At 37.3% G+C, this 22,364-nt stretch overlaps 1 protein-coding gene across 1 annotated transcript in view; it reads right to left on the reverse strand.

The window, feature by feature from the left end:
* Nucleotides 1–22,364, reverse strand: part of LOC126195045 (fatty acid 2-hydroxylase) — a 66,324-nt gene that overhangs the window by 11,812 nt on the left and 32,148 nt on the right. The window contains exons 4-5 of the mRNA XM_049933491.1: nt 9,136–9,361; nt 5,754–5,917 (exon numbers count right to left, since the gene is read on the reverse strand). Of these exons, the coding sequence (XP_049789448.1) occupies nt 5,754–5,917; nt 9,136–9,361 (390 nt within the window). The remainder of the gene's footprint in view (nt 1–5,753; nt 5,918–9,135; nt 9,362–22,364) is intronic.

Below are 22,364 nucleotides of genomic sequence, written 5' to 3' on the forward strand. Positions count from 1 at the left end.
ATCTTTGATCCAGAGGTTGTAGAAGAACAGAATGACAACTAAAGATGGATTGAGAGGAAGATAGAAAGAGAGATGGAATGAATAACTACATTTAAGAACTTGAAGCAAATAAGAAAGAGATGAAAGAAAAAAACAAAAAGATGGAGACAGAGGGAAATATGAAGACAAAAATGTAAAAATAAGATAAAGAGAGAGAAAAAAAGGAAAAAAAAGAAGGGGGGGGGGAAGGAATACAAACTTTAAAAGTATGAGAAACTGTATTAGTAGTACTCGAATTACATTCTGGAGGTTGGTGCTGGCCAGCCATATGGTATCCTTGTATTTTAGAGTTTTCTTAGGTGAAATCTCCTTTTGACATAAAAAGGACGACAAAGCAGCCAAAGGAAAGGATCAGCAAGAGCTGCAAAATATAAAAGGTAAGGAAACTTCTACCCTATATGAAATTCTGCAGTTATGTTATTCAGTTTCTGATAAATGATGTTCCAGACAGCTAATTAGAGAGTGCAGCAATAGGTTAAATGTCTCTTTAAACAGATCAACCCAATTCTTTTGTCGCCGATCCCAACTATCATATCTGAGGTTGCACAGCACTGTAGGAGCTAGCAATAGTGTTGCCTTAAGAGCCAGTCTTCAAAGGTGCTCTCTCATGCTTACTAATCCTTTATTTTCAAAGGGAATTTGTGATAACCATACTTTTAAATCTAACAATTCTACCCCAGTGGAGGGCTTACCATTTCTTTTGCTTGCAATGTAAACTGAAAAATTTACTTTGTGTCTTTGTGATGATAAATTTCTTACTAAACCATCTGGAGAATGCTTTTACTTACAACCAAAACTATTATCTATCACTGCTAAAGCAAAATCACGTGTTGAAATCATTACTCTTATATGTAACATATCACCATTTTCTCAGGTCCAACAACATGGAGATGGCGCCGATAGAAGAGTGTTGTGGTACATCTCAGTCCTCAAAAAAGGTTAAATTAAATAGTTCATCGTGTAGGGAATGTTCGAAACGCGTCATGAAAGGCATCTTTTGTGTGAAGTGTAACTACTGGTTTCATGAAAAATGTGCGAAAGTGAATTTAAAACTCATAAAAGACGAGTTTCCATGGTCGTGCCCACACTGTTTGCGTAGTGAGACGGCCGAACTCGTAAGTACCGTGAATTCAAAAGAAGAAATTATTAAATTGCTTCAAAGTGACATTGAAGCGCTGAAGGCGGAAATTTTAGCATTGAAACAAGAAAATTCTGAACTGGTTATTGAAAGAAAATCCTGCGTGTGTAGAAATCAACCCATTACTGAACAAAGTGGCAAACATCCGCATTTGTGTAATACGGCTAATAATACCACAGAGAACTCTGTCAGTGAAACAAGTGATAAGTATAAATGGAAAACAGTTTCCTATAATAAGAAGGACAAACGTAAAAGTGCAACGAACAAAGAAGATGACAAAAACGATTTTCTGTTAATAGGTGATTCTATATTAAAAAATGTTATTGTGCCGGACTGCAAGGTCGATGTTCGACCTGGAATCCGATCGCATCAACTCAACAAACATTTTAAGAATGTATTGTCCACGAAAAGAAACACGGACGAAACTGGTAACAAAACTGTAAGTACCGACGATTACAGAGGTGTCTTAATCCACGTGGGCACAAACTCCATCCGCAGTAACAGTGAGGAAGAAATCGTGAATGAAACGCGGAATCTGATTAGATCGGCGAAAACTGTATACCCAACATCCAGGCTGGTAATTAGTGGAATCATTCATCGAAGATCGGTAAGTGATACTTACATCAACAGGATAAATACCGGCATTAGGGAACAGTGCAACATACTCGGTGCAGTATTCATTGACCCAAACAAATTCTTAAACTGCAAGTGTCTGGGAAAAGACGGCCTGCACTTGAATAGATTAGGCTCTGTGAACCTTAGTAAAATGTTCATAGACGTGTGTAAAGTCCTAAGAAGCAAGGGAAACTAATTCATTGTGATAGGGGTGACAAAGAAACAATTCAAACTGAAAATAAAAAGTTTAGGTACCAAACAAAGGATGCACGTGAAATAATTAAAAGCAAAAACGATCTATTGATGCACTTGAATATAAATGGCTTAGGGGCAGAACTACCAAATCGTAAATTCTCAAAAATCGACGAACTAAAAATTCTGCTCTCAGAATCCGTAAATATTAAAATAATCTGCCTAAATGAACACTGGTTAACAGAAGATAGTATAAAAGTACTAAATAGTATTAATAATTTTAAGGTAGCTGCTAGCTTTTGTAGAATAAGCAAATCTCGTGGAGGCTCCTGCATTCTTGTCAATTCTTCCATAAGTTATACAGTAAGAGATAGTTTTAATTATTTAAATGAAGAGAGCGTGTTTGAAAGTTGCTCTGTAGAGCTGAGTGATCTGAATACATTGGTTATAGCAATCTACAGGATTCCTGGATGTGCGGTAACAAAAGTGTTTTTAACCAAATTTGAATGCCTCCTGGAAAAACTCCAGAAAGAAAGTAAGAAAAAAGTTGTTATAGCAGCAGACTTCAACTTAAATGTCTTAGTTGAAAGCAATGATTCCACAAAATTTCGTGACTTAATTCAGAAATCTGGTTTCAAGCTAAATTTTTCTGAAAGCACTAGGGAAAACAGCAGATCAGTGACCTGCATTGATAATATTATTACTAACTACATATTTGACAGTGGAAATAAGCACAAATACTGCTTAGACTTGGGTATTTCAGATCACTCAGCTCTGTTTATTGAGCTCCCAAAAGCAAATAACCTAAAGCCTCCAGAAGTGTGTATAAAAAGGGATCTCAGTAAAAGTAAAATGGATTTATTCCGCAGTAAATTAAGTATAATAAGCTGGCCTGTAGACTACAATAGTTCAAGCTCGATAAACTATGACAAATTCTTAAATTGTTTCTTAGAGGTATTTAATGAATCATTTCCTCGTAGATATAAGCAAAAGAAGGTTAATGGTAAACTCAAATGGATTACAACAGGAATAAAGATCTCTAGTGCCAGAAAGAGAGAGCTCCACAATGAGTTAAAATCAAACAGAAATCCAGATTTTGTTATTTATGTCAAACAGTATAAAGCTGTATTTAGGAAAGTTGTAGCGGCAGCTAAAAAAATGGCAAATAATAAATTCATACGAGAACACAGAAATAAGACAAAAGCAGTGTGGTCAGTTGTTCAGTCTGAACTAGGAGCCAAAGTAAAAATTCATGAGATTTTGAAAATTAGACATGAAAATGAAATTATAGTAAACCCTGTTAAGATGTCAAGTTGTTTCAATGAATTCTTCCTAAATGTAGTAAGATCGGATGTGGATATGACATTCTATCAGGGCATCACAAATTTGGAAAACAGCCAGAACACATCTTTTAAACAATTTGAAAAAATAACCCAAAGGGATGTGGAAAAGGAAATATTGTCTCTAAAAAACAAAACCTCACATGGTTGGGATGAAATAACAACATCTGTAATCAAGTATGTGTACGATATTATTTCCCAACCACTGTCAACTATTATAAATCAATCTTATGAACAGGGATGCTTTCCAGAGGTATTGAAATATGGTGAGATCAAACCTCTATTCAAGAAAGGATCGACAGAAGATATGGGGAATTACCGCCCTATCTCTCTCTTGCCGGTCTTCTCTAAAGTGTTTGAAAAGATTGCAGCAAAACAAATTAATAACTTTCTTACTGTAAATGATATAATTTTTAAAAACCAGTTCGGATTCCAACAGGGTAAAAGCACTGCGAATGCTATAAATGAGTTTATCCAAAAAATATGCTCCACGTTAGATAAAGGTAGAAAGGTCACAGGTATATTCTGTGATCTGACTAAAGCTTTTGATTCAGTGAACCATGCATTACTCCTCCACAAATTACAGATGTATGGAATCAGAGACACTGCTTTAAAATGGTTTAGCTCGTACCTGTCAGGTAGGAAACAAAGAGTAATTTTAACTTCAAATGGAACCAATTATTCATCAGACTGGAAAACAGTTCCCCAAGGAGTCCCACAAGGTTCGATATTGGGTCCCTATCTGTTTCTTTTTTATGTAAATGACCTACCACTTGCTATTGATGTTCATTCAGTCTTATTTGCTGATGATACATCAGTTCTAATTGAAAATGAGGTATCTGAAAATATTCCAGAAAAAGCCAAAAATACTTTAGAAAAACTTGAATCTTGGTTCTATCAAAATGGACTAAAACTAAATGTAACTAAAACCAAAATGATGCAATTTGAAGCTAAATCAGTAGAAAGGAGTGAAATAAAGATAACTTGCAATGATCAGGATATCACAGAAGCAAACCACGTGAAGTTCTTAGGCCTAAATCTTGACAAAAATTTAAATTGGAAGGTACACATAGATTACTTATCAAATAAACTGAACAACTTAGCATTTGCAATGTGTATTTTGTCAGGTGCCACAAACATGGATACCAGAAAGATAGTTTATCACTGCTACTTTGAGTCAGTTATTCGTTATGGCATAATCTTCTGGGGAAATTCAGCAAATGTCACTAGGCTCCTAGTATTACAAAAGAAAGTAATTAGAAACATGTGTGTTGCAAAAAAACGGGAATCCTGTCGACCACTGTTAAAAAATTTAAAAGTACTATCTATCCCCTCACTTTACATATATGAGATGGTGGTGTTCCTATATAGAAATCAACATACACTAGACAATTTCCGTTTTGACCACAACTACAGCACTCGCCACAGAGGTAACTTCAAACTTCCAACACATCGTTTAAAACTTTATGCCCAAACGCCAGAGTATATGGGGTTAAAAATTTTCAATAAAATAAAAGGCAGTAATATATTTAAAATGGAGATTGGTTCACTGAAAAGATTGCTCTTTACTCTCCTGGTGGAAAAGTGTTATTATTCTGTCGATGAATTCATTGAGGACAGCTTCACAATCTGAACACAGGGATTGTAATACATTTATTATATTATGTACATGTGTAGCTGTAACTTAGAAATGTAAAATATAATGTAAACTTTTGTATTTCTCTTAAAAAAAGTGAAAAAAATTTCTTTTGTAAACCTTGACATGTCTCCTGTACATCAAATCAAATGATTTGAAAATTGTATGTAATGAGATGAATAAACCACATAACATAACATAACATAACATGGTGCTTGTTAAATCAGTTTCACATTTGTGTCCCTTTAAAGCTGAAATTCTTTATCCATCTTCCAAACAAAGAAATGTTCATTCCTACTATTAGTGAAGAAGACACAGTAGGTAGTGAAGAAGACACAGAAACCACCAGCTAATAGAAATGTAATGTTTATTTGTGCGGGCAATACACATAATACTGGAAACTCCATAGTTCTCTGATTTCTGTTGACTTGGGTCAAAGGATCTGCCTGCCTTGCTTTTATTACTTTTGAATTTCTACCACTGTTTTAGAACTGACTGGAACTAACACTAGTTCAGGGAGCTTGATATTTGCAGTCTTTTGTAAAGCTGTTGCATAACTTAAACTTTTTATTGAGTGTAGACTTTTATGTGTCTTAGATAAACTGAACTTTTATTTTGACATTCCATTACTTTCCACAAGAAATGAAAAATTCTCATCACAACTTTTATGTCTGTAATATCAACATTTATTTGGTCTAATTATTTTATCTTGAACAATGTGAAAACATTTAGAAATAATCCACATTGCTGTATTCTTCAGGGTATGTTTAGAAATTATGGATAAGGTACTTACCTTATGATGTAACCCATGTATCAAAAAGTGAAATGTGATAAGACCAGGAGAATCTGCTGGAGGTTTCATGTGGAATACCCATCGATGTAAAGTATACTCTAGGAGAGACCATAGTCCTACTCCCAACAGGAAGCTGCCAATCACCCATGCAGGGAATGTAGGATCTAGGAGAGAAGAAAGGTATACTGTAGTGTCAACTAGCACTGAAACATTTCTGACCATCTTATTTTATTTAGGGCTGAGCTATGTTCATGGTCCAAACAATAACGTAGGAAATTCTTCAACTAAGGACATGTTACATTTCTGCTTTTTGAAAATGAAAACTAGGAAAAATGTCTTGCATATTACTTGATGACGGTAAGGCAATTTGTTTAGTAATTCCTTACCATGATTGTTGTGGTAGGAGTGGAGCATTGGATGGAAAGGGTGTAGAGATACAGAATGAGATGAAAGATAGAAACAGAGTTATACAGGGTGTTACAAAAAGGTACGGCCAAACTTTCAGGCAACATTCCTCACACACAAATAAAGAAAAGATGTTATGTGGACATGTGTCCGGAAATGCTTAATTTCCATGTTAGAGCTCATTTTAGTTTCGTCAGTATGTACTGTACTTCCTCGATTCACCGCCAGTTGGCCCAATTGAAGGAAGGTAATGTTGACTTCGGTGCTTGTGTTGACATGCGACTCATTGCTCTACAGTACTAGCATCAAGCACATCAGTACGTAGCATCAACAGGTTAGTGTTCATCACGAACGTGGTTTTGCAGTCAGTGCAATGTTTACAAATGTGGAATTGGCAGATGCCCATTTGATGTATGGATTAGCACAGGGCAATAGCCGGGGCACGGTACGTTTGTATCGAGACAGATTTCCAGAACGAAGGTGTCCCGACAGGAAGACGTTCGAAGCAATTGATCAGCGTGTTCGGGAGCACGGAACATTCCAGCCTCTGACTAGCGACTGGGGAAGACCTAGAACGACGAGGACACCTGCAATGGACAAGGCAATTCTTCGTGCAGTTGACGATAACCTTAATGTCAGCATCAGAGAAGTTGCTGCTGTACAAGGTAACATTGACCACGTCACTGTATGGAGAGTGCTATGGGAGAACCAGTTGTTTCCGTACCATGTACAGCGTGTGCAGGCACTATCAGCAGCTTATTGGCCTCTACGGGTACACTTCTGTGAATGGTTAATCCAACAATGTGTCAATCCTCATTTCAGTGCAAATGTTCTCTTTACGGATGAGGCTTCATTCCAACGTGATCAAATTGTAAATTTTCACAATCAACATGTGTGGGCTGACGAGAATCCGCACGCAATTGTGCAATCACGTCATCAACACAGATTTTCTGTGAACGTTTGGGCAGGCATTGTTGGTGATGTCTTGATTGGGCGCCATGTTCTTCCACCTACGCTCAATGGAGCAGGTTATCATGATTTCATACGGGATACTCTACCTGTGCTGCCAGAACATGTGCCTTTACGAGTACGACACAACATGTGGTTCATGCACGATGGAGCTCCTGCACATTTCAGTCGAAGTGTTCGTATGCTTGTCAACAACAGATTCGGTGACCGATGGATTGGTAGAGGCGGACCAATTCCATGGCCTCCACGCTCTCCTGACCTCAACCCTCTTGACTTTCATTTATGGGGGCATTTGAAAGCTCTTGTCTACACAACCCCGGTACCAAATGTAGAGACTCTTCGGGCTCATATTGTGGAAGGCTGTGATACAATACGCCATTCTCCAGGGCTGCATCAGCGCATCAGGGATTCCATGCGACAGAGGGTGGATGCATGTATCCTCGCTAACGAAGGACATTTTGAACATTTCTTGTAACAAAGTGTTTGAAGTCATGCTGGTACGTTCTGTTGCTGTGTGTTTCCATTCCATGATTAATGTGATTTGAAGAGAAGTAATAAAATGAGCTCTAACACGGAAAGTAGGCGTTTCCGGACACATGTCCACATAACATATTTTCTTTCTTTGTGTGTGAGGAATGTTTCCTGAAAGTTTGGCTATACCTTTTTGTAACACTCTGTATGACAAGAGATCTACAGTTTGTGTGTCTATACTTAGTAACTCCTCATCAGATGTGATCAGGGGACACCTTTTATTGTGCCATGTATCAAGATTACATCCTATTTGATTCATCCTCATGGAGTGTGAAATGAGTGACAGCTTTTATGCATCTTAGAGATTTAGCTAATTAATGATAAAATATATAAGATCAGTATTATGAAAAGGATAGATGCTACTCACCATATAGTGGAGATGCTGAGTCACAGATAGGCACAACAAAAAGACTGTCAAAGTGGCCTTCCGGCCAACACACACACACACACACACACACACACACACACACACACAGTTGGTGAGTAGCAACTATCCTTTTCAGAATACTGTTGACTTTCCATCCTGGATTTTCCATTGTTTAATGTACTAGATCACACAGTTAAGGATATTTGAAAATGTGGAGATTACATAGATTCAAAATACACAATAATTTTATGTGATTTGCTCTGTAAGCAGTGTGCCTAACGGCTTGGTAATTAGTATTTATGAATCAGTGCGCACTGAACTGAACAGGTGAACAAGCTTTCCCCTTCCATTCCTGAATGAATTTTCTCTCTAGCAGATGTGTGCTGATGTGAAACATCCTGGTAGCTTAAAACTGTGTGCTGGACTGGGACATGCATCTGGGACCTTTGCTTTTTGCAGGCAGTTGGAAGGAGGGAGATGTGGTGCTAGTGGAAGTAAAGCTGTGAGGATGGGTTGTGAGACACGCTTGGTTAGCTTAGCTGGTAGAGCACTTGCCCGCAAAAGGCAGAGGTCTGAGGTTTGAGTCCCAGTTTGGCAACAGTTTTAATCTGCCTGGGAGTTTTGTTTTTTCTTGCACTCTGACATTGAATATCACACATTGTCGTATTTCGTAACGTACTTTCGTGTATCACGTGTGGTCTAGAGGACTAATAAATTAAACTAAAAAATGAGAAAAAGAAACTTCAGAATGTGTTGTAGACTAAGACTGTAATTGTAAATAGCATATTGTTGAAGAAATGTGTGTCTCACCGGTTAGGAAATAATCAGACGAGTAATCAACATGTGTAGTAAAAGCAAGGTGTTTTAAAGCAGTTTAGATGTGTTGACATATTGTATTAAAACTGTCCTAATTGGTCCCCTATTAACAATAGTGTGAATTTTCCATGATAAAAAAACTGGCTACAGTTCACATCTATGATGAACATTCCAAATGAGGTTACATTTTTATCAGACGTTCCTTTAATTCAGTTAAAACTTCTGATAAAGGTTGAATGTTTAAGCAACAATAAATACCTTACTGTTAGAGAAAAGTTACGAAAATCAGTATACCTGCAGAAAATTCATTGTTATGAGAGATCCCTTTAAGAATGAAGAGTGATGTCACAGGAACCCATACTAATGGTATCACATACCAATATGTAACTGACAGTTTCTCCAGAAAATCAGACTCAAATAATCTCAGCTCTCTATCTACAGGAGATTGCACCCATTGATCATAATGTTTTCCAAGTTTTCCAACTTGTGCCAGCATTGGTTTGGACCAATCAACATATTTCTGTAAGAAGAAAGTACTTTTTTAGTTAGTAATGGCACAATGTTCAGATATTTTGCATATATTTCAGATGACATACATATATCTAAAAACAAAGATGATGTGACTTACCGAACGAAAGCGCTGGCAGGTCGATAGACACACAAACAAACACAAACACACACACAAAATTCAAGCTTTCGCAACAAACTGTTGCCTCATCAGGAAAGAGGGGAAGGAGAGGGAAAGACGAAAGGATGTGGGTTTTAAGGGAGAGGGTAAGGAGTCATTCCAATCCCGGGAGCAGAAAGACTTACCTTAGGGGGAAAAAAGGACAGGTATACACTCGCACACACACACATATCCATCCACACATATACAGACACAAGCACACATATTTAAAGACAAAGAGTTTGGGCAGAGATGTCAGTCGAGGCGGAAGTGAAGAGGCAAAGATGATGTTGAATGACAGGTGAGGCATGAGTGGCGGCAACTTGAAATTAGCGGAGATTGAGGCCTGGTGGGTAACGGGAAGAGAGGATATATTGAAGAGCAAGTTCCCATCTCTGGAGTTCGGATAGGTTGGTGTTGGTGGGAAGTATCCAGATAACCCGGACGGTGTAACACTGTGCCAAGATGTGCTGGCCGTGCACCAAGGCATGTTTAGCCACAGGGTGATCCTCATTACCAACAAACACTATCTGCCTGTGTCCATTCATGCGAATGGACAGTTTGTTGCTGGTCATTACCACATAGAATGCGTCACAGTGTAGGCAGGTCAGTTGGTAAATCACGTGGGTGCTTTCACACGTGGCTCTGCCTTTGATCGTGTACACCTTCCGGGTTACAGGACTGGAGTAGGTGGTGGTGGGAGGGTGTATGGGACAGGTTTTACACCGGGGGCGGTTACAAGGATAGGAGCCAGAGGGTAGGGAAGGTGGTTTGGGGATTTCATAGGGATGAACTAAGAGGTTACAAAGGTTAGGTGGACGGTGGAAAGACACTCTTGGTGGAGTGGGGAGGATTTCATGAGGGATGTAGCTCATTTCAGGGCAGGATTTGAGGAAGTCGTATCCCTGCTGGAGAGCCACATTCAGAGTCTGGTCCAGTCCCAGAAAGTATCCTGTCACAAGTGGGGCACTTTTGTGGTTCTTCTGTGGGGGATTCTGGGTTCGAGGGGACGAGGAAGTGGCTCTGGTTATTTGCTTCTGTACCAGGTCGGGAGGGTAGTTGCGAGATGCAAAAGCTGTTGTCAGGTTGTTGGTGTAATGGTTCAGGGATTCCGGTCCTTTTTCCCCCCTAAGGTAAGTCTTTCCGCTCCCGGGATTGGAATGACTCCTTACCCTCTCCCTTAAAACCCACATCCTTTCGTCTTTCCCTCTCCTTCCCCTCTTTCCTGATGAGGCAACAGTTTGTTGCGAAAGCTTGAATTTTGTGTGTGTGTGTGTGTGTGTGTTTGTGTTTGTTTGTGTGTCTATCAACCTGCCAGCGCTTTCGTTCGGTAAGTCACATCATATTTGTTTTTAGATATATTTTTCCCGCGTGGAATGTTTCCCTCTGTTATATAGATTACATACATAATGTTATCAAGTCTATGTTAAATGACACATTACTTGAATAGTTACAATAATTTTTGTAAATGTATCTTACATAATTTTTGATTGATGTAAAAATGTTCAGTGGTTACCTGTAGAATACCCAATGGATGAATGAACAAGTTCTTAGACTCTGGTTCAGTAAGTTGAATAATTAGCATGTAGAGAATATGATCTGTCTAATTATATTGAGTTTCTTATTAGGACTTACATACTCCTGAAGACAGGACGTAGTTAGCCTCTATTAGTAGAAACTAGAGTTGTAAAACTCCCATAGACTATCATAAGTAAGTGTAGACTATGTTAGTTTTCCTAGTAACCATGGTCAGTGAAGATTGTATCCTTGTTACCTGTACCTTAGGTGTGTTGCATACCCTTTGGGCTTTACCTCATATCATTTGCTTTCTTTATGTATGCATTCAGTGTTTTACTAGATTCCCCTAGAAACTGGAAGCAATGAAGTGTTTAAAAACTGAATAAGGGGATGTAAATGGCCACATAATCTGCAGAAAATTTTTGTTCTGCATAGTTACTCTTCTGTCTGTTACTTAAAAATAAACTGTATGTCGGCCTATAGCAAAATTGAAATTGTCAGTGAACAGGTTTTATTCGAAAATTGTTGATTTGCAGTGTGAAACAGGTGGATGTCATAATAATAATAATAATCAAAATAATAAATACAGATTTATCATGTAGTGCCACTGAATGCAATTTCCTTAAAAAAATTGCTTTAAACAACACATCAATACCTTGCCAAGCATATATAAAACATGTTTCTTTTATTCATAAACAACTTTTGCATTTATCAATAATAACAGGAAACACTTGCCAAAGTGAAAACAATTACATATTTTTTTTATGTTTGTACATGTATATGATACTTGATTCAAAAGAAATTTCTTTGGTTACATAAACGGGCAGAAGTTACATGATGAACTAATTATTATTACATATAAAATGCAATTTATGTTCTTTAACGATATAAAATCCACAGTGGATTAACACTGAATGTTGTGCAGTTCTAACTATGTGCAAAACAAACAACAGCAAAAACAAAGAGAAGTCATCAGCTCCCAGTTTCTCTCTTACACATTCATTTATTTTTCTTTCCCTACCAACACTGCCAATACCACCGGTAATCCTACCATTTACTGTGTCAGCAGTGTAATATACCAAAACGACTGAACCATTGTTTTGGTAGAGTCGTACTCTAGAAGTAGCCAATATGATCACTGATCTCTACTCAGATCTGAATATTATGTTACACCACTACTTAACCAATTTCTAGAAATTTTTATTTTCATTTCATGGCTTGCAATTTTCATATTAACACTTCCAGGTTTTGTACTGTTGCCATTCTTCGTCATGAAGTTTATGATGTAGTTGCACAACTACATTATAATTATAATGCTGTTACCATTTAATTTGAAAGAAAATAAGTCCAGATGAGTGAGGGAAGGAGATGTTGGTTCTGGTCTCTCCCAATAAATAAATAAATAAATAAATAAATGAACTTCTGGTCTCCCTTTCACTTATTCACTTTTATTTTGTCTTGTTCTGTTTCTGCCTTGTCCCTCAACATTTTCCAAACAAAGAATCACAAATAAAGTTCTATAAGCTCAAAAATTAACATTAATTTTTCATTTGTGTGTGTTTCAAGCCTCCATTGGTTGCTTCTGTTTTAGCAATTGAACATATTCTGGTATTTCAAATGCTATGGATGCCTAGAAAAAGTTATCAAGAAATTTTTGGAAATCATTTAACCAAGTGTGTGTTTCAAATACAGGCAACAATGAAACAAGAATACATTCCTTCAAAATAATCTATTTTGTAACTACAAGTCAGAATAAATTTACTGAGCAGTGAATACTGTGTACTGTGTTCTATTTTATATAACATTTATTGCCATGTGTAATTTTGCTGAGACTAGTTTGTAGAAATAATTGTTGGATTTTACATGGAAGTAGAAAGTACTGTACTCCACTTGGCTAGGTGTTGGAAATTATTGATAAGTTTCACAAATATCATTAATTTGTTGCAGGTGGAATCAGTAGGTCCTGATGCACTAATAGGGAAACACAAATCTGCCTAGAAGAATGCAAACATCCAACAATGTTAGCTCATATATGAAATATTAGATGCAGTTACTCTGACACTAGGCAGGTGTTGGGGGATGAGACATTTGTCAAATTTGTGTGGATTCTCCATTTATGATGTCTTCATGGTAGGCAGGAATTTAAATTTAGTAGTGAAGTGTAGAAGATTAACTTAAGCAAAAGTTAAGTATGACATTCATATTCTAAACACTCAGTCATCTTTGTCAAACAATTCTTGCAAAGAACTATGTCAGTTCGTTCAGCAGTAAAAATGGGCTCTCTGACAATATATTAAGCTTATCTGGCAGAAAGAGGTTTAAATGATATACCAGTTATCTGATAATTATCTGCCAGGAGTGGAGTTATAAAGTCCATGAATATGTGAAACACATCATGAAATAACCATAAGAAAATACACTGGGAAGTTAACTGGCTTCAGTAAACGTAGAAAGACATAACGCTGTTGGTGGTTAAACAGGTTATTTCCAGAGGCAACTGGAGTACATTAACAGCTGCTAATACTGATATGTATGAAGGGAAAACATCAGCCAAACGTAATTCTTCTCTTAATAGATTCTGAGCTACAACTCTCTGAAACTGACATGTATGGGGACAGTGCAGCTGATAGTCACTCATCAGGTATTTACTTCTATTTTACTGTCAATTTCCCTCTGCTACTCATGTTGAAAGACAATCCAATGAATTCAATATACTTTGTAGCTAATATGGACAAATGCTATGTTGGTAATCAAAGTTGATACCTACATTATTTTTCAATGTGTCAACAAGCCTTTAAAATGTAAGAAAATAACTCCTTACTTCTTTTTACTTTTTGGTTACTCCACAAACAATAGTGTATTGAAGAAACAAAAGGGGATCTCGGTGACCATCATCACAACTGATGCAATGTCCACAACAGTGTTATTGAAGTCCTGATCTCTAATTATAAAGAATGAGCACAGGATTCATCTTGTAGGTATTTTGCAGTCCCTGTTCTCAAAGAACATAGTTCAAGTTGTCCAGTTACAGATTCTGCAAGAATTGTTACTACAATAACTTGATCAATAAGTTGGTTATCAAAAATGCAATACCACACATTAACTTAAGAAGTCTCTGTTCACAACACTGTTTAGACTGTTTATCTGCCTTTGTATGATAATTGTGATTATTATTGATAGCACTGAAGATGTTCACGGACCATCAGTAAACAAATGTACTGAATTAATTTCTCATTAGCTCTTAGCTATAGGTGCAGACACAATGGAGGGATATCTGTTGAGAGGCCAGACAAATATATTGCGAAGAGATGCAGCAGCGTTTTCACTAATTGCAGGGGCAACAGTCTGATTGATTGATCTGGCCTTGCAGCATTTCAGCCAAAATGGCATTTCTGTGCTGGTACTGTGTATGGCTGAAAGCAAGGGGAAACTACAACTGTAATTTTTCTTGAGGGTATGCAGCTCTAGTGTGTGGTTAAATGATGATGGCATTCTCTTGAGTAAAATATTCTGGAGGTAAAATAGTCCTCCATTCGGATCTCCTCATGGTGACTTTTCAGGATGATGTCATTATGGGGAGAAACAAAACTAGCGTGGAATGTCAGATTGCTTAATCCGTCAGGCAGGTTATAAAATTTAAAAAGGGAAATGGATAGGTTAAAGTTACATATGGATAGGTTAAAGTTAGATAGTGAAGAAGTCCAGTAGTAGTAGAAACAGGACTTCTGGTCAGGTGAATACAGTTTCATAAATGCAAAATCAAATGGGGTTAATGCAGGAGTAGGTTTAATAATGAATAAAAAAATAGGAACATGCTTAAGTTACTATGAACAGCATAGTGAACACTTCATTGTAGCCAAGACAGACACAAAGCCCACAATAGTACAAATTTATATGCCAACTAGCTCTGCAGATGATGAAGAAACTGAAAAATGTATGATGAGATAAAAAAAGGAATTATCCAGTTAGTTAATGGAAATGAAAACTTCATAGTCAAGGGGAACTGGAATTTGATAGAAGGAAAAGGAAGAGAAGGAAAAGAAGTAGGTGAATACGGACTGGGGGAAATGAATGAAAGAGGAAGCCACACGTAGAATTTTGCACAGAGCATAACTTACTTAAAGTTAACACTTGGTTTAAGAATCATAAAAGAAGGTGGTATACATGAAAGAGACCTGGAGACACTGGAAGGTTTCAGATAGATTATATAATGGTAAGACAGAGATTTAGGAACAAGGTTTTAAATTGTAAGACATTTCCAGGGGCAGATGTGGACTCTGACCACAGTTTATTGGTATGAACTGTTGATTAAAACTGAAGAATCTGCAAAAAAAGTAGGAATTTAAGGAGATGTAACCTGGATAAGCTGAAAGAAACAGAGCTTGTTGAGAGTTTCAGAGGGTGCATTAGACAATGGTTGATAAGAACAGGAAAGGAATACTGTAGAAATAGAATGGGTAGCTTTGAGAGATAAAATACTGAAGGCAGCAGAGGATCAAGTAAGTAAAAAGAAGGGGGCTGTTGGTAATCCTTGGGTAACATAGAAGATATTGAAATTAATCGATGAAAGGAGAAAATATAAAAATTCAGTAAAGGAAACTGGCAAAAAGGAACACAAACATTTCAAAAATGAGACTGATAAAAGTGTAAAATAGCTAAACTGGAATGGCCACAGGACAAATATAAGGATTTACAAGCATATATCTCTGGGGGGGATAGACATCATCTTCAGGAAAAATTAGAGAGATCTTTGGAGAAAAAAGAACCATCTGTATGAACATCAAGAGCTCAGATGGAAAACCAGTTCTAACCAAAGAATTTAAAAGTAAAAGGTGGAAGGAATATATAGAGGTTGTATACAAGGGAAATGTACTTGAGGGCAGTGTTATTGAAATGAGAGAGAATGTAAATGAAGATGAGATGGGAGGTATGATACTGTGTGAACAATTTGACAGAGCACTTAAAGACCTAAGCTGAAACAAGGCCCTGGGAGTAAACAATCCATTAGAACTACTGTAGGGAAAGCCAATCATGACAAAACTCTTCCATCTAATGAGCAAGATGTATGAGACAGGTGAAATACCCTCAGACTTCAAGAAGACTTTAATAATTCCAATTCAAAAGAAAGCAGATGTTGACAGGTGTAAAAACTACTGAACTAACGGTTTCCTAAGTCATGGTTGCAAAATACTAAGATGAATTCTTTACAGACAAATAGAAAACTGGTAGAAGCTGACCTCAGGAGAGATCGGTTTGGTTTCTGGAGAAATATAGGAATACACTAAGATTTAAAGAAAGGCAAACCTATGCTTAGAGCATTTGTAGACTTAGAGAAAGCTTTTGACAATATTGACTGCAATACTCTCTTTGAAATTTTGATTGTAGCAGGGGTAAAATACAGGGAGTGAAATGTGGTGCTGCAGTAGACATGTGTTGATTAGGTGGGTAGATCATGTAACTAATGAGGAGGTACTGAATAGAATTGAGGAGAAAAGAAATTTGTGGCACAACCTAACTAGAAGAAGGGGTGGGTTGGTAGGAAACATTCTAAGAGATCAAGGGATCTCCAATTTGGTACAGGACGGAAATGTGGGGTATAAAAATCATAGAGGGAGACCAAGAGATGAATGCAGTAAGCAGATACAGAAGGATGTATGTTGCAGTAGTAATTCGGAGATGGACAGGATTGCACAGGATAAAAGAGACAGAGAGCAGCATCACACCACTCTTCAGACTGAAGACAACAACAACAACATAGCTATTATCTGGTCACAAGATTCATGTCATCGGGCACTTTCTTTGTCAAGATGCTCTACATATTGTTACTGATCGAAATATAATCTTTGCTCGTTTATTGAGCGCTAAGTTAGGATATATTTCTAGTGGTATACTTTGCTGGGAGCCATGTTGGCCGCCAGTTATATAATGATATGTTGTGCTAGCCCCACAGTAATAAGAAATGCTGTAGTAGCTTCTATCTCCTTTCACCAATTTTTGAAAGATTGTTGGGTTCCAGATTGTTGGAGGCAAACCAACAGTGCTCAGATTTATAGAGTTTAGAATGGATTACATGAAGGAAATCCAACTAATAGAGTACCACATACATTAAAACAAAGACTCCACTATTAATGTATATTTTAAATGAAACAAATAGGTAAATTTATTATATTAGATATTCTTCATCTTATTTTCATACAAAATAAAATTTTATACAAGAATGTCATCCCAGAAAACTTTATTGCCAGATAAAAATATTTCCCAGTGCATAGCAGAACATTTTACTTAGATGGAAGATTGATTGTATGAAGAAGTCTGTTCAAAAACTTATGGAACATTCATAATTTTGCCCCAATTAAAATAAAATTGACAAATTGTGCTTCACACAATCCAGCAACAGACATACTAGGATTGCATCCAGAAGTATAAAAAGCTTTTGGAGTGAATTTTATCCACAGTGGATGCTGTTGAACTCTGTGACTGTTCCTTTGCAGGGTGTAGAAAAATTTCCACTACCAGGCACTATAAAAGATTATTTATTCGTCACACAACTGGGTTTGGGCGTGTGCTCATCCTCAGATGTTTATACAATCATGTACATGTGTATATTGCTGGATATCACTGTACAAATACAAAGAAAATTATTTGCTGGTGACTAAACAGATACAAGTGGAACAATTGTAAGTGGGAAGGCAGCATTTATCGAAAATATACCTGTACTTACATAAAGATGAAGCATTATTATTATTATTATTATTATTATTATTATTATTATTACTACACTGTGGTGACAGTTTTTCCATTTAGTTGCACATTTGTTATCATTATCACATGATAACAAATGCGCAACTAAATGGAAAAACTGTCACCACAGCGTAATTATAATAATGATGCTTCATCTTTATGTAAATACAGATATACTTTTGACAAATGCTGCCTTGCCACTTACAATTGTTCCACTTGTATGTGCTCAGTCACCAGCAAATAATTTTCTTTGTATTTATACAGTACTCTCCATCCATATAAATGTGTACATGAATGTATAAACACCTGAGGAAGGGCCAACACCTGAAACCAGTCATGTGATGAATAAATAATCTTTTATTGTGACTGGCAGTGGAAATTTTTCTGCACCCAGCTTTATGAGTGGGGTATCAAGTGTAGAGGAAAGTAATTCAAAGAAACCATGCACATTAAGTAAAAGGTAAGCACAGGAAAATTTTGTTGAGAAAGTTCCAGAATTTTTCTAACAGAGCTTGTATATCAATTACTCCATGTGAGACCTTAAATTCAGGTGCATGTGCACTTAACAAATGCTTATTGAACAGCTGAGTGGGGTGCTGGTCTTGGTGGAACGGGAGAATTCTGTGCAGACAGGTAATTTCATAACCTACTTCATGAGTGTTATCTCTCAGACTGAAGCCATAAACATGTCAGGCATTGAGCTGTCTGGTCATTCAGCACATTGATATACTTTGCGTCTACCAACAAAGTGCCATCAGTGGACATAGGTACATGCCAACTTTTTGTACAGCTGCAGAATGGAAAATTCAGCAGAACACCAACGAGTGGTATCAGAAAAAATAACTAAACAGATTTCTGTGTAGTCTACCATTTTTAATTGGTCAGTCTCCTCTCTTCTGAAGTTCCTGTGTTAGTTGTCTGTTCTGTGCTTTTGGTCAGATGTAGTATGGTTTTCCGCCAATGGTCGACGTTGATACTGACTGTTAAAACTTCTTAATTCCTTCCAGTTTATTGGGGATTCTTTTCAACACCTGCAGTTCACTAGATTTCATTTGACCATGTAAAAAAATTTTCTAGGTGGTTTCCACTGGTTCCCAGACATCATATATTTTCTTCTACAGAAAACATGGGTTGCATACAATGCTGGCTTAGACAAGACAATACCATACAGGCTATACGACAGACAAAACAGCAGACTAGGTTTTGTTCCATCACAGACTAGATTTTAATTACACCCCACATAACATTGTGTCCTAATATCTGCTGACATTAAAAATACTTATGAGAGAGAGGATGATGAATGCAGTAGATGTTGTGAGTATCCTCGGATCCAGAAAGTTGTCAATTTTTCGGACACCACAGGGAGGATTTACGATAGCTTTGTAACAGGTAGGCATCACATGGGTCTGCACAAGAATTGCTGGCTGTCTTGAAGAAGGCAGTATGGTATGGAACATCCATCTGTGTAGAAACCCTTCTACAACTATTCATTGGGCTGCATTGATTGTGAGAATTTTCTTCTCTTGATTCACATCTTATTAACATTGTGGTCTCAGCACAGGGAAGACCCCATATTCATACATCTTGTTGAAGGCCACTAGAAAGAAGTGTACTGCATAGCTTTTTATTGTACATGAAACCATAGTTGGCACTCTCAAACAGAAAACCTAGTGTTTTCATTGCAAACACTGTTGAGTTACACTGTGTTGGCCCACTGTGTGTGTGTGTAGACAATTCTTCTGTCCTTCCTCACAATCCGTAGACATCTTGAGGTTTCGCATGTTCTGCTGGATATCAGTGTTGTCCATGCACAATATTTTGACATGACTGATGTCTTCATTAGATGCTACTTGTGACAGCTAGTCGAGTGGAACAGCTCCAATACCCCTCTCTGGTCAGCTCTAGGTGCTCCATCTGCAGTCTGTACTCACTAGAATTGTCCTGAGATGTTCAATTTTCAGCCCAGTGTGTCTGACAGTGAGCTGACATTCTGTTTTCAGTCTGGTGCTCAAGAGGACTACTGGGGTATGTGAAAGATGACCTTGACATACAAAAACAAGGAATTTAGGAATTTATAATATACCTTACCAATGTGGCATTTAATGGATTGGCCAAATGACTACAATAGTAGACATCAGAGGCACACCCTGCCGGACAGGCAACTAAATCAGCTATTGCTGAGAACTGATCTATGATGTATGAAGAAACAGGGGTTCTGGCACAGACCTCCAAACACTGGGACAGTGTTATAAGAGAGTGAATGGAGGTAAAGATAATAGAAAATATAATTAGTCATGACTGGGCACCAACAGCAAAGCCTTGTGTCCTGCACTGGAGATGGTAAAACACAATGGTTGCGGCAACAGTATTCAACAAAAGAAGAGCTGAGAAAGTGGACGTAGGGAACTAACTCCAGACAGCACCAGGTGCACCGTGCTGAGAACAGAACTCCAGATCACTGTCAGGCACACTGGAATGGAAACTGTGTATGGATGACATTGATATCTAGCAGAACCCCAACACCTCAAGATGTCATCTTTGTAATTACTTACAGCATCAATCATTGAATTAAATCTCTTCTTATTCTGCCACTCCAGTGTTAGGCCTGGAGCATGTTCTGGGCTCATCATCTCATCTTCCCTCTTCCCACTCTTCTCTTTTCCCATGGTTTATGATCCATTGCTAGTTTAGGAAGTCCTTATGGTGACATACGACACACATGTTCTCTCCTTTCTTTTTGTATTTGGTTGCATTTTGGGTTATTGCTTGGGTTCCTAATTCTTCTTTTATTACTTCATTTCTAGTTTTGTCTTCCCTAAATCAACCTTTCACAGAGCTTAGAAATTTCATTTCTGATGCTTGTACTTGCTGTAAATCTTTCTTTCTCAGCATCCAACTTTCTGCCTCAGATAATAAAGTAGGAATTGCCATGACTTTATAAAATTTAAGTTATGACTCTTCCTTTGTTACCAGTAAGTGTTCTTATTGTGCAGCATTACACTGCTAAGTATTAATTATTTTCTGCTGATCCATATCATGATTGTATGATATGTGACATTCATATTTGAAATGGGGTACCTGTTTGATTGGTTTATTATTGAGGACTGTTTTTGTTCATGCTAGATGAGTTCCTAAAAAGCTGTGGTTTTACTTTATTTAGAGATGTAGTCAGATTGTAGCCTGCATTCCGTTTTGCTTATGGAATACCATTTGTAATTTATCTACATGGTCTTGTATGCTAACTTGATCATCCGCAACTAACATCGTGTTAATGTATGTGTTCCTTCCTTTATGTGTGATGGTGTTCTATCTTTTTTCCATTCCCTGGTCTTGTCATCTGCATAGATATTAAATAATATAAGTGACAAACTACACCCTTGTTTTATTCCTTGATTTGTTTGTTTTCCAGGTGTTAATCCTTTACATGTGTCAAACCCATTCTGGTTTCCTTATATAGGGTTTTCGTGACTCAGATCAGATGTTTAGGGATTTCTCTTTTTTCCATTATTGCCCATAGCTTGTCTCTGTGAGTTCTGTCAAATGCTTCTGAAGGAATTGAACACAATATCAAGTCAATCCAAAAATCACCACTACTAGCTGCAAAAATACTGAACAGATTAAATACGGGAGAATTATCTTAGAATTAAGAATGTCACATCTCTCTAACATGTATTGGGTAAAATATGAGCTATCAGAGGAGTGGAAAATAGCAAAGATCACTTCAATATATAAGAAATACAGAATTACTCCTACACCAAAAAATTTCTTCATACATTCTAACTCAAGCTAGAAAGGTAATACCTATCCTCATATGCAGACTGTGTAAGCATGTCTACTTGATTATATGTGAAGTCATATGATAAACTTGGCTAACACTATGATTTTAAAATTGCTTTGAAATGAGAGCAAATGTTTACATTATGCTTTCTGTTCCATGTGGTCCTTACTATCACCTCATTCTGTATACTCCTTTCTTCTAGAAATATTCTGAACCATGACAGGTGATGAAATACAAGCATATTTGTGGAAGACCATTGACATACAACGTCTTTTCAAAAAATTCCGGAACATTTGTAATTTTGTGCCAATGGTGTGTTGGAGCAAAATGTGGCTGGCATCCCTGCACACACCTGTGCTTAATGTGTAACTGCTGGAAGTTTCATTGTTGTATGTCTGTTAGTTATTTTTCAGTGCTGTACTGAGTAGAATGTTGTGTCACACAGTTTGTGAATTTCGAGATGTCAGATTTAGAGGAGCAATCTGTCTGATTTAAATTTTGTGTGAAACTCAGGAAAACCTTTACAGAAGCACACCAAGTGATGCAGGAAGCCTATGGTGATGAGAGCTTAAGCCACACTTGGTGTTACAAATGGTTCACACTTCTTAAAAAGGTTCATATGGAAGTTAAAGATGACCCTCGTTCAGGATGCCCTTTGACATCTACCAACAACACTCATGTCAGGAACATCAACGAAATTGTGCATGCCAATCAAAGACTGACTGACTGAGAGGCTGCAGTAGAATGTAACATTTGAGTTGGATCATGTCATGAAATCCTGACACAGCATCTTGGAATGCATCGTCTTGCCACCAAGTT

Source organism: Schistocerca nitens, chromosome 7 (genome assembly GCF_023898315.1).
Source record: "Schistocerca nitens isolate TAMUIC-IGC-003100 chromosome 7, iqSchNite1.1, whole genome shotgun sequence".
NCBI lineage: Eukaryota > Metazoa > Arthropoda > Insecta > Orthoptera > Acrididae > Schistocerca > Schistocerca nitens.